Source organism: Coccinella septempunctata, chromosome 5 (genome assembly GCF_907165205.1).
Source record: "Coccinella septempunctata chromosome 5, icCocSept1.1, whole genome shotgun sequence".
NCBI classification, from domain to species: domain Eukaryota; kingdom Metazoa; phylum Arthropoda; class Insecta; order Coleoptera; family Coccinellidae; genus Coccinella; species Coccinella septempunctata.
The window spans coordinates 16,674,232-16,690,753 of NC_058193.1; the positions used below are offsets into that span (position 1 = coordinate 16,674,232).

At 34.7% G+C, this 16,522-nt stretch overlaps 2 protein-coding genes across 3 annotated transcripts in view; one reads left to right on the forward strand and one right to left on the reverse strand.

The window, feature by feature from the left end:
• Window positions 1-16,522, reverse strand: part of LOC123312939 (helicase domino) — a 54,947-nt gene that overhangs the window by 17,220 nt on the left and 21,205 nt on the right. For both annotated transcript variants that reach the window (XM_044897534.1, XM_044897533.1), the window contains exons 9-15: window positions 11,698-11,884; window positions 11,116-11,617; window positions 9,650-9,777; window positions 9,203-9,328; window positions 3,428-4,066; window positions 1,286-1,482; window positions 24-138 (exon numbers count right to left, since the gene is read on the reverse strand). In XM_044897534.1, coding sequence (XP_044753469.1) covers window positions 24-138; window positions 1,286-1,482; window positions 3,428-4,066; window positions 9,203-9,328; window positions 9,650-9,777; window positions 11,116-11,617; window positions 11,698-11,884 — 1,894 coding nt within the window. The remainder of the gene's footprint in view (window positions 1-23; window positions 139-1,285; window positions 1,483-3,427; window positions 4,067-9,202; window positions 9,329-9,649; window positions 9,778-11,115; window positions 11,618-11,697; window positions 11,885-16,522) is intronic.
• LOC123312943 (aminoacylase-1-like) lies at window positions 6,342-7,395 on the forward strand. The gene is made up of 2 exons (XM_044897537.1): window positions 6,342-7,125; window positions 7,217-7,395. The coding sequence occupies exons 1-2, from the start codon at window positions 6,408-6,410 to the stop codon at window positions 7,240-7,242; spliced, it is 744 nt and encodes a 247-aa protein (XP_044753472.1). The 5' UTR covers window positions 6,342-6,407; the 3' UTR covers window positions 7,243-7,395.

The window sequence follows — 16,522 nt, forward strand, 5'->3', positions numbered from 1 at the left end:
ATTCATGATATTTTGAAACTTACGCTTTTGAAATAGGCTGTGGTGAAATTGCCCCCTTCAATTGCCAAATCGCCCAGTAATCTTTTTTGATTGGCTTTTTTCAGTATATTTTCTTCTATTGTACGTTCACTAACTAACCTAGAATTGAGAAGTGATTATATATTTATTATTGAACTGTGCAACCGGTCCTCAATATTCATTCAATATGCATCATAGGAATATAAAAACTTTCATTTTGCATGTAGTATGTCATCCAATAAATTCCACAGGAATGAAATGCTTGGTTGGTAATGCCACAATTGTTTTGAGTTCCATGTTTTATGAAGAATCCAATTGGGCAATCTCCAGAATAATAACACAGAACCAAGGTATATTTTTAGTTATGTTCTTGTTCATACATACATACATAGAGAAATATAATGTAGGATTAGAAATTTTACCAGAGATTTTCCCTCAACAGTGCGTTAAGACAAACATTTCATTTTTAAGTTTAGAATTAATGAATAATAATGATTTGAGTCCTGCGAAGCTTGTCAGCGCTTGTTGAGCCCTTACATCAAGAAATTTTTTTTTTCATGAAATCCTTTTCAATCCGTAAAACTTATATTTTTTTGACTGTGTTCACTTTATTGTGGACAAGCTACGAGTCGCTGTCCAACTCAATTTCGTCAGGATTATGCGGATCCACATTGTTGAGAGGCCTAACTGATTTGAAATCGGAAAACGTTTTTTTGACTTTCTAAAATTTGCAAAAACATTGTGGGCACGCTACAGTTCGCAATTTTGGATCTACCGATGTGAAATATTGCACTTCAGTGCTCATATGATGCGTAACGAAGGATTTTAATTTTGGTCAGAATCGAGCCAGCCGTTTTCGATTTTTTTTTCAATTCACTGGAATTTCGGGTACTTTTTTGCTCGTCAGGTATTGGCATTCTTCGAACTATTCGTATTTCAGATTATGAAAGGGAAACAAACCGCGATGCAGCTACGTCCTATATAAAAACCGTAATTTGGGAGTTTTTTTTACAAAAATGATATCTTCATTTCAGAAGATGTTCGGAAGGTTAGATGTCTTTAATTCAGATTACTCTAGGGTGCGTCACGTCACCAGGTATCAATTTTTTTTGTTTTAATGAGTTTTCAAGAGCTTCGTGCTTCTGGCGCTTTTTAATCCTCTAATTTGAAGCCAGCTCATTTGAATCTACGATCTTTTGATATACTTTGGAAGGTAGATCTTCTTTTGATTTTGTTCATAATATATTTGTTTCCTACTTTTGCTCACCTATAAATATGTACATCTCTAGTTTGACCAATGCGATGACATCTGTCTTGGGCCTGGGCATCCATGGTCGGATTCCAATCGGAATCATAAAATATCACAGTATCGGCCCCAGTTAGATTAACTCCTACACCACCCGATCTTGTTGAGAGAATAAAAGCAAATATTCTTGTATCACCATTGAATCTCTCCATCAGTATCTAGAAAAAAGAATATACTGTTAACTCAGTATATAAGTCAAACAAAGCAATATATATATATATATATATATATATATATATATATATATATATATATATATATATGGGTCCCGATTGATGGCATGTTTGACGTCGACGGAGAACGTAATTACATAATTGAAAATTTGACACTGCTTAGATATTTTACAGAAGACAACCTGCATATGCATTTTCGATTCGCCGTAGTTTCCTTATTATTTTAATTCCCTATACCTATCTACAGAGGTTTTCGAGTAATTAATTTATTTCATTTTTCGGGTATTCATCAAATATAACATTTTAACAGTTATGACTTCTAGCTGGCTGACCGGTTAATAACACGGGTATACTTCGTAAAATTACGGGACTTCAAAGCAATTTGAATAATCTTTCAACCTTTTTTTGTTCCTACAGAAAAGAGACGATCCTAGTACGCAAGATGCATCCACATTAGTTCAGCCTGTTCTATCGTTAAAGTTTTTCAAGGATGCTTTTTCATTTATAAAAAATGCAATTATATTGCCAAGTCATATTGTCCATGCTCTTCCTATACCTAACAGATTTGCAAAAAACTTCTTCCAATTAATTTCTGTTTTAGATATATAATTTCCTGATAAGTTCAAGTACAGGCAATGCAGGAAAACTCTATCATATTATGTAGAACTGTTATTGGAAAAGAATTGCCCCGACTAGAAGTTAAGTAGGAAAATACCAGTTATGAACTTTGTGAAAGGAATAAATTGGTTCAGTCATTATCGACATCAATATGGATATAATTACTGCTTTCCAGTCAGCTGCGCGAAACCTCGGAGCTTCACGCCCTCGCTATCACAGGTACACGCTAAACTAAACTGTCAAATTAAACGAACCTAACCTCAGCAAATATGACAAGTCCCGCGTTCAACAGCTGTCAGTACGTGAAGCCCTAGAAATTCGGGTGGTGCATCAGGGGAGAAAGAAAAGAAAGAAACCCGGGGCTTGACGCTCCGCGTCTAAATACGCTCCTGGGGCGCACCAGCTAATGACTGGAAAGGCCTTATCTAATCAGGAGCCTTTAGGTGTGGTTCATACCTACGCCATATCTCATATAAAATATATTTTATGAAAAATATCCCATGCAAAGCTTAACACACTTGTGATAAATTGGCAGGGGATATAGTAGGTGAAAACACTCTACAAAGTGATTCATTAAGGGTGGCTACCGGCCGTATCTTCAAGAAAAGAAATCTTATTACAAATTCGGACCAAAAAAAGGGATTTATTCACCTTTCTTATTTGGAGTTGGTAAAATGTAATGAAGTTACAAATTGTCCTTTTTATTTCACAATACAAGTAATTTTTCAACATCTTTTGGTGGGGTGAAAAACACTGTAACTTCCGTTAATGTGTCCCGAGATTCCTGTACAAAAGCTCTATTTGAAAGGCATTCAATATAGACAGGAAGAGATAACAACATATCAAATGTTTCACTTGGAAACTGAATTACATGATTTTCACATACATGAGTTAACCACGACACGTGTTTCCTGTCACAGTATCTTCTTCAGGTGGGTGAAGGTAAACTGTGGAAGCGAAACACGTGAGCTATACTTTTTTTTTCCTGAAAAATTTCAAATGCAATGTTAGAAAGCTAAATAGCATTACCTATTGGGCTGTGAAAATGGCAAACACATAATATCTCTTGTTGTTCCTAAGATACTGGTATTTTATCAACTACAAACACCACCTTTAATGAATAACTCTGTCCGTCTGTTCCGATATTCCTGAACAGTACTGTCAGTATTTCAGAGACGATGCCTATTGGCCCAGTCGTTCGAGTTCTATTGTTATTCGATTGAGGGCCAGTAAAACCAGCAATATCGGAACAGGCCCTGTATGTGCAAATGGCATGAAATATGAAGAAAAAAAAGTATATATCCAAACAAACCTGTCTCTGATCTACTTTAGTAGTACCGTCTAACCTCAGATAAATGTGGCCATGGAAATTAAGGAAAGCTTCCAAGACGTCCAACATCTTAGTCATCTGAGTGAATATCAACACTCGATGACCCTCTGATTTAAGTTTCCTCAGGAGTTTATCTAGAGTTTGTAATTTTCCACAATCGTACTGTATCAGTCTAGGATCTGGAAACTGCGTAACCCTGGCGGAGGCTAGCTTATGTAATACAGATGTTGGCCTCGAGAATATTGTAGCCAGTTTTTGAGGCACTTCTTTTATGTCCTTATATGCTCCTGGGTGAGGATGCCAAACTTGAAGCTCTGGCTGAGGTGCATTCACAGAAGGAACATAAAAAATGAATCTATCTGTAATTGGCGCCATTTCGGCGATTCTTCGTTCTGGAGTATATAAAACTCCTTTCAGAACTTCACTGTCAATATTTGTTCGTCTCATAGCATCCAAACAAATGCTCCTGCCATTACACCATTTTTCTGCCTTTAAATTCGTTATTTTAATAGCAGCATGTAAGTCACTTCCATAAATCGGACATGCCATCATACGTCTTTCATTTATTTCAGACATTATTTTCAGTCTGACTTTCATATCAATTTCACGGGATTCTTTTTGCTGGAAAAAAGAAGAAAATGCAATATTAGATACTGAAAATATACATCAATCTGTTATTTGATCGAAATCAATTATTATTTTTGCCGGGCTGCCTATCGACATCCTGAAGCAACCATTTTTCATTGAAATAAAATAATAATAGTTTATTTTTATTTTGTACATTTGTTATTCAAATAAAGCACCATCCGCAATATACTAAATCAGTACATTCCTTACTTATACTGGCTTTGTCTCCTAGGAACAATGTTGCTTGGTTGGCTACAAGCTTCAAACGTAAATACGTAAGGTATGGAAAATAAATACTTGTTGTTGCTGGCCAAAGACTGGAGTGAAAAAGTTATTTAGTGTCACCGAGATAATTGACTCGGATATTGTAGTCGGATAAATTTTCAATGCGAAAAGATAGAGAGTATATAAATTTATCCATTCTTTTTTATTGTGAAAAACTGCTAGATCAACTCGAACCAAATCTTGAAATCAGGCATAGTTTTCGAAATGAGATGCGTACATTGAGTTCGCTACTTCAAGTACAAATGAAGATTTCAATGGTCAGAGTATGAGTTCAATTTCTCAAAAACTGTTGAATCAATCGGAATCAAATCTTGAAATCACATCTAATGCTCTGTCGGTTGTGAGTAATATGTTTAGTTTCACTCTTTAGTTTTCGCCTTCTCGAATAAATAAATTTTTCCTCAATTTTGTTATACATATCATCGTGGAGAATCGAGTCAAAACTATTCTGTCTACGATATAGCGCATATTCATTCTTTTTTCCGAAAGTTTAAAATGGCAGGACAGTGAAATTGATGGATAGAGAAATAAATCAGATGTAGGTATCAAAAAAAATTTTTTTTGTTTAATTCTGTCATCCCCAGCTCCAACGATCAAAATGAATCGATATTCTGAAATATTAATGGAAACAACAATTCCAAAGGAATGGTCGTTCCAATAATGTGAGCTAGTCATGAACTTCTCTTTGTATTGAATCGATATCCTCCCTATGATAGAGCGCATGTTCCTCATTTTTTTTTCGAAAATTCAAAATGACCATCCAAGAAAATTGCGGTGCATAGGGAAATGAATTTTCTTGGGCGGCCATTTTTAACTTTCGAAAAATAAAAAGGAATGTGCTCTTGATCGTAGACAGAACAAGAGTTCGTTTTGATCATTGAAGTTGGAGTTTTAAGGCTGTCAGAATAAAACAAAAATTTTTCTGACCCAAAATAATAGACTTCTTGGCCGGCCTATTTACTCATAAAATCGTAATGGATTACGATTTGGTTTTGGTATGTTGGAACGTAGGTAAAACGGTTGTAGCTTGGTACATTTGTTAAGCTCGATCAACGTCTTGATCCGAGAATCAACGCTTTGTGAAACAGGCAGCTAGGAAGCACTATGAGCTTTCACATATCATAAACCTATTCTATATCCAATTCAGTGATTTTCGTATGATAGTGTATACTGAGTTGAAATGAAAAAAATTTTACAGGCGGAATTCAGCGTGCTATATCTCCTAAAGAGGGTGCTTCTTCTGGCAATAAACAAAAATCGGGGTCTTCCATACAATGAAAAATACTCAAAGGGGTCTCCTAATTTTGACTCGAGAATCTTTGACCAAATTTTGTTATGGTGTTCAGTGACATGACGGTGCACTCTACTAGTCCACTCGAACGTCAATCAATGACGTAAACTAACCATGTGTACTAGCTTCCGACTCGTAGACTTTAGTGTATACTCTATGTGAACGCTCGATATTGGAGAAAAAAACGCCCCCCCATCAGAGCTGTTCTCACACAAGCTAACAGCCCCTTTAGACAAGAATGACGGCAATCTGGGCTCAAAACAACGGGGGTTGAATAAAGGTCACATCAGAACATAGGAATGGATAGCCTAATATTTTTCTGAAAGAGTGTTAATTATAAATATACCTATTATTAATATTATCCATTATTTGCTGCATAAAATCCGTTGCATCATCCTTATCCGCCATAAATTGGCGACCTTGTTATTGTTTTGGAGTCGAGGTTAGGGACAATAAAAAACTGGTCAAATTTTAATAAAAAATAAAAAAATTGTCTGGAAAACGACGTGACGTGGACAAAAGGCATTATAAACACAAAGTAGGAATCCTATGTGTATTATTGACCGTTCTATTTATAAATGTCTACTAAGATAAGAAAATACAATAGAAAACCTTTGATTAGATTATGTAGTTGACATTAATTACGATAAAGGGGATTTGCATTACCCAGTAGTTATTGTTTAATAATTTCTGAAGTGATCAGACGTAAACTTTCAGATATTTGCAATATATAAAAATTCAAAAGATTGTGAATTGAAAATGGAAGATCTGAATGATTTAGCTCTGAGAAATTTCAAGCAATATCTTCAAATACCTAGTGTACATCCAGATGTTGATTATACAAAATGTGTTGAGTTCTTGAAAGGTCAAGGTCAAGACATTGGTCTTCAGCTTGAGGTAGTATATGTTAAACCGAATAAACCTGTTGTGATATTAACATGGCTCGGAGAACGAAATGATTTACCAAGTGTCCTTCTAAACAGTCACATGGACGTTGTTCCCGTATTTGAAGAACAATGGAAATACAAGCCCTTCAATGCTGAAGTTCACAAAGGAAAGATTTATGCTCGTGGATCGCAAGATATGAAATGTGTAGGTGTACAATATTTGGAAGCTATTCGGAGATTAAAATTGGAGGGAATAGTTTGCTCAAGAACTGTTCATGTTTGTTTCGTCCCCGATGAAGAAGTAGGAGGTGAAGAAGGAATGAAACTGTTTATACAAACGGAAGACTTCAAAAATTTGAATGTAGGCGTTGCTTTGGATGAAAGTTTAGCGAGTGAAAATGAAGAAATGATTTTATTTTATGGGGAAAAATGTTGTTGGCAATTCGATTTATATTGCAGCGGATCAACAGGACACGGTTCTCTCCTGCTTGATAACACTCCAGGAGAAAAAGCAGCTTTTCTTCTACAAAAATTCTATGACTTTCGTGAACAACAAAGAACACTTTTGGAAAATCACGATAATACCCTAGGTGATATAACCACTGTGAACTGCACTAAAATTACTGGTGGAGTTCAAAATAATGTTATTCCTTGTGAAATGATCCTGAGCTTTGATTGCAGAATATCACCATCAGCAACTCCTCTAAAGGAATTTGAATATATGATTAATTCTTGGTGCCAAGAAGCAGGACCAGATTGCCGTATTTTGTATTATTCCAAAGAGACTGAATCTCCTAAAACGAAACTAAACGATTCAAACATATTCTGGTCTGCTTTTAAGAGGGCCACGAATAAAATGGGCATTCGAATAAGATCAGAATTGAATTGTGCTACTTCTGATAGTAGATATTTGAGGCAAATGGGTATTCCAGCATTTGGTTTCTCTCCAATCAACAATACTAAAAAGCTGCTTCATTCTCATGATGAATATTTGGAAGTAGAAATATTCTTGAAAGGCATTGAAATCTACCGAGAAATAATAAGGGAAATGGCCAATATTTAAGCAGCAAGAAAGTTAATCAAAACTGAAGAACATAGATTACATAGTTGCTCAACAACGAGTTTTATTATCATAAATATGTCCTTATTCTAACATCCTGTACAACCGAAAATGCCACTGGAATTAACATATTTTAATTGAATAGATTCATTATTCATTATGATCCACAAATTTACAGAAGAAAATCTCATTTGGTTCTCTGGGTACTTCTAGTGGACACTGCATGACACACCCTGCATGCATGACTGAATTGAAAGCTAATGGTTATGTGCGCAGAGAGTCATCCGAATTATTTCACTAAAATAAAATAATCGGTTGGTAAAACTGCATTTTATTTTTGTTCCGTGATGAAGGATAATTCCTATTAAGAATTATCCAAAAAATCTAACACAGAACCAATTTTCAATCAGTCTTAGAGACGCTTGCACTATGCTGAAGCTGCTCTATCTCATGATGAATATTTGGAAGTAGATATATTTTTGAAAGTCATTGAAATCTACCGTGAAATAATAAAAGAAATGGTCGATATTTAAGCAGCAACGAAGTTAATCAAAATTGAAGAACATAGATTAGGTAGTTGCTCAACAACGAGTTTTATTATAATCAATATATCCTTATTCTAACATTCGGTACAACCGAAAATGCCACTGGAACTAAAATATTTTAATTGGATAGATTAATTCTTCATTATGATCTACAAATTTTCAGAAGAAAATCTCATTTGGTTCTCTGGGTACTTATAGTGGACAGTGCGTGAAACACCAGGCATACACGACTGAATTGAAAGCTAATGGTTATGTGCGCAGAGAGTCATCCGAATTATTTCACTAAAATAAAATAATCGGTTGGTAAAACTGCATTTTATTTTTGTTCCGTGATGAAGGAGATTTCCTACTAAGAATTATCCAAAAAATTTAACACAGAACCAATTTTCAATCAGTCTTAGAGGCGCTTGCACTATGCTAAATTCAGTACATATAATTCAGCACTCAAAGTTGGAATATTCACAAATCACATGCGAGCGCACTCAACAACGGCCGTTTTCAATATTCCTATTTATCCCATGTTTCAGTTAGTGAAGATACGGCCGTAAGTAAATTTCAGTACTAAATTTAGCATAGTGACAAGCGGTTCTGGTGTAAATATCTTAATTGTAATTAAGTAAGACATTGTGAATGAAAGCCAATGCAACCTAGTATGTTACCAACCAAACATTCCATGAAGATCTGAAAATGTTCAATTATCATATATTCGAGACGAGAAACTGTTCACATATCCACATAACCTCCACATAAGTTTATGCTTAGGAGAACGCCACTTTATCCGACTTAGTGCGACGATTGACGTTCAATAAAATAGAATTGATTTCACGCTATACCCACGCCTGACTGTACCTTGAATGAGACTGAAGGAAGTTTGATTCAGATCGCAAGATTTGTTGATACTTATATGATGTATGTTTCTGAATATATCGAAAGTAATTGATGACAATGATTTTTTCACCAAATCTTAATGTTATTGTCATTTTGCAGATGAATTAATAGAACATTTTATGAATATAATTGAGAATAATATGATTGAGAACTTATTAATCTGCTGGTACTCACCTCTTTTTGTTGGGTATCTTCCCATCGGACATCCAAATTATTTTGATTTGTCTGATTGGAATACAACTGTTCTATGAACTTTGATCCCACCTTTGGTAATTCCTTAACACCAGACTTTGGAATGGACTGGAAGTAAAGAGGTATCTTGAGAAAAGTTTTTTTTTTGTAGTGGTTAATCTCTTTCTCCAAGAAGATATTGCTAATCAAATACGTATTCGATTCGCATCTTGGGCCCTTTTGCAACAGCCGAAAATTCTCTAGAGAAAAGTTTACGCGTGAATTCTCTGCAGTTAGACTCACTTTCGGTATAATTCACTGTTCAGTTGCATGGAGAATAATTTCTGCCGTTTTTTTACCAAAATTCCGTAGAGAATTATCCAAAGAATTTTCGGCTGTTAAAAACGGGCTTTATCTTAGAAAAAAAAATACATTAGAAAATATTCTCACCGTTGTCAATGTATTTGTTGGAGGGGCATTAACAGAAGTGAGTTGAAATTTCACAAATGCTTTGTGGAGAGGCTGGGCATTGGTAGCTGTTGAGACGGGATGTTTAGATAGCAAGGTTAGTTTTTGAGCTGAAAGAAGAAGGTAGCTGTAAAACTATTCTCATTGATTAGACGAATCTATCCTCAGAAGTTAAAAATTTGCTCTATCATAATTCAGAATATTTTTCAATGTCACAGAGTTCTAGGAGTACTCAACAAAAATTATTGAGCACATGCTGGACAATGTTTTGATTTAGCACAGATGCAAAAGAAGATCAGTTATGATAAACTGAAATCTGATCGACAGTGCTTTTGAAATAGTAAGCATATTTCAAATACATTTTGGTTGGATTCCCACCACCTCTCACTATATTTTTATTTGTTTGCTTGATATTCAGAACTGAGGGATACCAACAACTCAAGTTTTCAAAAAATCAAGTTCTGCTTCAGAGAATGTTCGTAAAAAAAAATTTAGTTCATTTCTTGATTGCAATTCACCATTGTTTATAAACTGTGTCATAAAATTACCCTATCCCAACTTAAAATAGGTAAATTCACAACATATTGAAATTTTTCATTATTTTAAAGAATGAAATAGTTGAATGATCTTGTTTGCTTTTTTAAACTGATAGTAACATCAACTGAAAAAGAGCATACAGAGAAGATAGAATCCCTCAGATGAGACAATTATAACTGGTCATAATTTGTGTGTGGAGTAGGCCCACTTTTTGGTTTTGAAATATTTATGCTGAATTGAGCTAGGTTTTTGCTGCTTTGCGCCGTTGAAATTTTTTCTTTATTCCATATGGTTCACAAGATTTTCTCCAGAATTTATAAAATAAGACAGCCCAGAAGTTTTGCAAAATTTGGCTTTTCATGACCGAAATAGAAAATCTAAAATGATGAAGAAGTTAGCCCAGAAGTTTCATTTAGAGTGGATATGAGCGGAAAAATTTGTCCTTACCTTTTCGTTACTATTTTCACAAAAACATTTGGAATCTCATGAGAAATCGCGAAATTGAAAAAAAGTTAACTCGGCACATTCATTTTTCTCAGTCAAAAATTGTTTCACATAGTTGTGCTATATTAGTGAAGACTTGTGCCATTTAGATTTTATGAAAGAATTACATTTATTTCCAAGTGATGGAAATTAGGAAAATCAGTAGATTGTTGAAAATCATTATACATGGCAACAGACCAATCAGGAGATTCAGACTGTTGAGGATAGCAACCCTCCAAACACAACTGTTGCATTCCTTAATTATCATAGGAGTGTTACAATCACAGTGTTGCTAATATGCAACTTTCAGAGGAGACTATATTGACATGCAGTAAAAGTGCAAAAATGTTGAAGTAAAAAAAAATTGAAAAGTTCTTGGCCATCTTCACACACATTTGCAATTCCAATTCAACTATTTGGAGTATTACCTGCTCCACTTGTAGTTCCAGCAATATTTGGAGTGGATGTCAATAACAAATGTTTCCCTGTAGACGTTTGCACTAACTGTGCAAAACTAGCAGATATCTTATTGTCTCCAGTTTTCAGTAATGAGGCGGCATTAGATATATTAGCTGAAGAAATGCCAGTTGCACCTTGTGCAATATTAACTGGAATAGCTTTGACAATTCCACCATGCTGTTGTACAAGTTGCATACTATATGGTTGTCCGACCTTCAATTTTAGGTTTTGATGTATCCCTCTACCATTATTAGATTCTTTTTTCTCAACTTTGACACTTGAATCATTGTCGTGTTTTCTTATTCTCATAATAAGTCTAGATGGGGGACAAGGAGGAATCTCCTCAGGTACCTGGTTCAGCTCAATAATTTTTGCAGGAGTACATAGTGTTCTTGCACGATAAGATTGATAAGCACTAACATATGTTTCCATAGAGAGAAGATTGAGATTCAAAGATACGTAGTTTATGTGCTAAAACAGGGAATTGAATCTCAGAATTAAAGCTCAAATAAAGAAGAGTCGATAAAATCATGTTAAAGCTTCTCACTTACTTTCCATACATCGTACTCTAATGCACCAAAGATAATAGAGGGTATATGGAGAGTAACACCTTCACATTGGAACGGAGATATGGTAGGACGAACTTCAAATAAATTTGGATGATTGCACACTTTTCTCAATTGCATTAGTACATTTATAACGCTCAACAAATTTCCACTTGATAGAGTTTCTTTTGTTCTGAAAATAAAAATTGATAACATCAGTATAATAAAATAAACCAATTGCAAAAATAATATAGTTCCGAAGAGGTTTTCTAATAAGACATTTCACATTGTTTTACTGGTCGAAGTATCAAATCTGCCCATAGCACTGAAGATAAGCATTTCGCAAGTTAATCATCGGCACCCGGTTTTGAAGAAACAATATTTAAATATGGAAACTAGGATGAAGATTCAGGGGATTGTAAAGCGAAAATATCAATATAACGAAAAGCCGCTTACAATAATTTTGGCATCCAATAGTTGGAATTGAAAATCTGATACCTTTGAAAGAACGTATTTCTAATTTCCCTCTCAATGGACAAGTTTCCTAAAACTCCAAAATCGAATATAAGATTATTTATGGAAACCCTTTTCCATTAGCTATCCAACACCTGAAAGATTCGCTTCAAAATTCAGAAATCTCAGAAATACACCCTTCGAAACTTGGTAAACATTCGAATATGGGAAAGCTTGTGACGTAGAATGCCTTTACTAAAGTCTAGTAATTTTTGTTAATTCTACAACAGTGGAACCGACCAAGATATCCACAGATTGCATAAAATTGTTTCTGTAATCCGTGTCTATACCTTCTTAAAACCGATGACATTTTGTGTCATTGTTTGTTTTTCTTGTCAAATGTGATCACAAAACTTGATATTTATTACGTCTATGTTGATCAGAAAACTTACCTTAGGTCCTTTCGTTTGCATAAAGAGTGTAGCACTTTTCTACACTCGATTTGATTCACACCAGTGTAGAGGAAGTGAAGTTTATCTACACAAAGTCAAAAGGAGATGTAGATAAATTACACCTCCTCTACACTGGTGTAAATTCAATCAGCAAATGAATACTAAAATCGAGTGTAGAAAGTGCTACTCTCTTTATGCAAACGAAAGGACCTCATTATTGACTCAATGGGCGTTGCCGGATTGTGAAAATGACGTAGAATGTTCATAAGAGAGCACTTCTGAAATCAAAATTTTCGAAAGTGAATACAGACAAAATGCAATACGTTAAAATTCGAAAAAAAAATATTTCGATAAATTTGAGTTATAAAGATTTTAATGACATATATTTTGAAATTTAGGTTCAGAGAACAGTGTCCAATACATAGACATGGACTGTGCCTTCCTTTTCTATCTATGCATGAAATACGGTCAAAAAAAGTGACAGAGAGAAACTGAACATCGGACATGCAGTTGTCTCTTTCTAGAATTTTGATTGGTCCAACTCACCTCTATGTGAACAAAAAAGAGACAGGTAAATGCCCGACGATTATTTTTCTTTCTATAAAAAAGCCAATTTCATGCTGACATTGCTCAGTCCATGTCTCTATGTCTATGGTCCGATATGAGTTTAGTTCCTGATCCCGTCCGATACCACAACAGCGCCAATTGATATTTATTTCGCTCTTTGGTGAGAGAGTTTCCCATATAAAACTTTTTCTGTAATCTGTGGTCATAATAAAATAACGTGCGTTCAAAACATAGACATAGACATGGACTGTGTCTTCCCTTTCTATCTATGCATGAAATACAGTCAAAAAAAGTGACAGAGAGAAACGCACGTCGGGAATGCAGTTGTCTCTTTCTAGAATTTTGATTGGTCTACACTCACCTCTATGTGAACAAAAAAGAGACAGGTAAATTCCCGACGATCATTTCTCTCTTTATATAAAAAAGCCAATTTCATGCTGACATTGCTCAGTCCATGTCTCTATGTCTATGGTTCAAAAAAATTCGTCGTCAACTAGGCTATGGAATTTTGAACGATATTTCGTGTCTTAGGCCCGTTTGCACCAATCCCCCTTAAAATGAGTACTTAACTAAGCGTAGTTTAAAGTTGATGGACGCTTAATTTTATTGTCAGTTGCACGACTGCGGCTTAACAGAATCTTAAGCCCGTTTGCAACAGCCGAAAATTCTCTGGAGAATTCTCTACAAAATTCTCGCAAGAAAACGGCAGAGATTATTTTGTATGTGACTGAACAGAGAATTCTACCGAAAGTGCGTATGCAACGGTAAATAATTCACGGCGCATGAAATCTCGAGTAAATTATTTAGAGAATTCCCGGCTGTTGCAAACGAGCTTTAATTAAGGGGCCCTTAAGTTTTCATATCTAGTGATATTTCAGTTTTTTATTCTGGTGCAACTTCATTCTAGTCTAATAAAGCCTTTTCATTGGTTGGCCGGTTGCAGATGACCGTTGTCATTTCATTAAACTAACTTTATTGTCCTGTCAGTCAGTGTCGAGTATTATTATCAAAGAGTGACAACTTTTTGTTGCTGAATTATCATTATGATTGATAATGAAATGGATTGTCAAATAAAAGGTACTTGACGTTATTAAAAAAACCACAGCAGTTCTGCAGCCCTTTTATGAGTTCAACAAATTATTTTAGGTTAGAATCCCGCCCTTGAATACCTAAGTGGTCATTACAGGAGCGCTTAAATTTAAGGCTAGCTTTAGCCATTTAAATGTCACTTTACAGTTGGTGCAACGTAATTTAAGTTAAGGGTTCATTTAAGGGGACACTTAACACTAAGTGCGTTTGGTGCAAACGGGTCTAAACGTAATTCTTAGCTTTTGCTGTACCATTTTCCAGGTGAACTGACAAGTTAGAAGTTAGCATTTTGGATTGAAATTACATATGAGGAAATTATAAAGATGGTTTTTACGGACGTGTAAAAAGCATTTATTATTGAATCCTACTTCTAAATTGGGGAGAAAATAGACGGAGAGTGGGAATATTGTTCCAGCGACATTCCCAATGTATATCCCAATGTTGCTGAAAGAATCTATCTTTCGAAAGTACTGTTTTGCGATGCGTTGACGAAACAGGTATGTTCAAGCAAAAAAAAGTAGTGATCGACCAAAGAAGAAAACCTCAGAGACTACGAAGCTCCACGAACCTCTGTTCGGGTTTTATCTCAAGTGGATGGAGTATCTGTTGGCATATTTTATGCTACACGATTTTGGATGAACATGACATTAGGTTGTTTTTATAAAGATTGAAATGTTATCAGAAAATTGAAAAGATTGATTACCTATCCTTGTAGCATCCAAAAAAAATTGAGAGTTCTGTATCCATCAGTCAATGGCAAAATGTGGTACCTACTTTTTTTTATGGAACTTTAACAGTAGAACGTTATGAATAAGAAGAAAACATCATGTATATAAATTGTCCAATATTTATTTTCATGTAATTCAGTTCTTTAGTTTAGTCATAGATTTTCAGTAACGACCAAATCAATTCAATATTTATGGAGAATTAATAAACATACTGAGATTCTTACTGTGCTTTTTTTTATATTACTGAAATAGGCAGAACCCTTTTGCAAAAAAAAAACATAATACCACGACCCGTTCAAGATTCATGTCACTTAGGTATGAAAATAGTGGACATCGGTTAAAATGTTTACCAAGAATTTTTCTAACTGTCTCAGATTGTTTGGATTCTTGTGATCTGACTGAATAGAAGAAATGCTTTTCGCACTTTGGGCGGAATTAACTTTTCCTTAAAAGTGCCTTTCCACTTTCCATACAAAATTACGATGAATAGGTTAATGTCATCATTGTTTACATTTTGGGAAGATGAAGTAATTCAAGAGAAGACCCACATTCAGACACCGAATAACAACGTTTAAAATTCCTTAGCCTACTTGACTACCAATTTTTTTGAACGCACGTGAAGAGCCCCGAAAGTAAAAAATGGAAAAATCGGTACAGTTTGTGTAAAGTGTTACAGCATTTTTTATTGGTAGAACTAATGCTGCACTGGATCACAAGACATCAAAAATGAATTATGTAAGATGTCTAAAAACATCTAAGAAATACGATATTTCAAAATTATGGTTTTCATAATATGCACTCAACGCGCAGCAGTTGAAATTTTTTATTACAGCGAATTCCTTTTGTAGAACTAGATTAAGATCTTTTGAAATGATTGTAGTGACATCAAAATATGCACTCAACTTGATTTCAATGTGTCACATAGAGACGCCTAGACAAATGGCATTCCAGATGATTCAATGCTTTTTTTGAAATATCCGCTACTGATATCGAATGAGGAAGCCGCCAATTCATTCCAGTTTCGTTGAGGAAGTGAGTTGTGTTGCTCTGACGAGGTCATATCAGACCGAAACCATCGTCAGTATCTACTCTTTTCGAGGTATTTCTGTTGATACTTCGAGTGATTTATAATTTTTTTGGAATCTGCATCCAATTCAGCAATATAGAGCGCACTAGTATTTTCACGACACGATTGATTTTAATTCCAAAATAAAAAGCAATAACAGGAGTTTTATAAACTTCTTATCAAAGCATTATTGATCTTATCAACAAAGAACAAAATTCTACTCTTCATTAAAATTATGGTATATCGATAAATGAAAATTAATTTCAAGAAGAAATTTCGGAATAATGTTTGAAATTTGAACCAAATATGCTATGGCATTTAAAATGGTCATGTAATAAAACAGCTAATTATTAAAAAAATTATTAAAAATTCAATCTCACTAGAGAAATTCACTTCGAAATCCCATCAAACATAATGTTATGGAAGAGCACTATTCCAAGATGAGTAGGAAATATGAGGATAAAGTCTGTTTTAGT

Excerpts from the sequence above, each read along its gene's own strand:
- LOC123312943 (XM_044897537.1), top strand. The coding sequence starts at position 6,408 with ATGGAAGATCTGAATGATTTAGCTCTGAGAAATTTCAAGCAATATCTT. Across the intron at positions 7,126-7,216 it reads AAATCACGATAATACCCTAG|AATATCACCATCAGCAACTC; the intron begins GTGATATAACCA and ends CTTTGATTGCAG.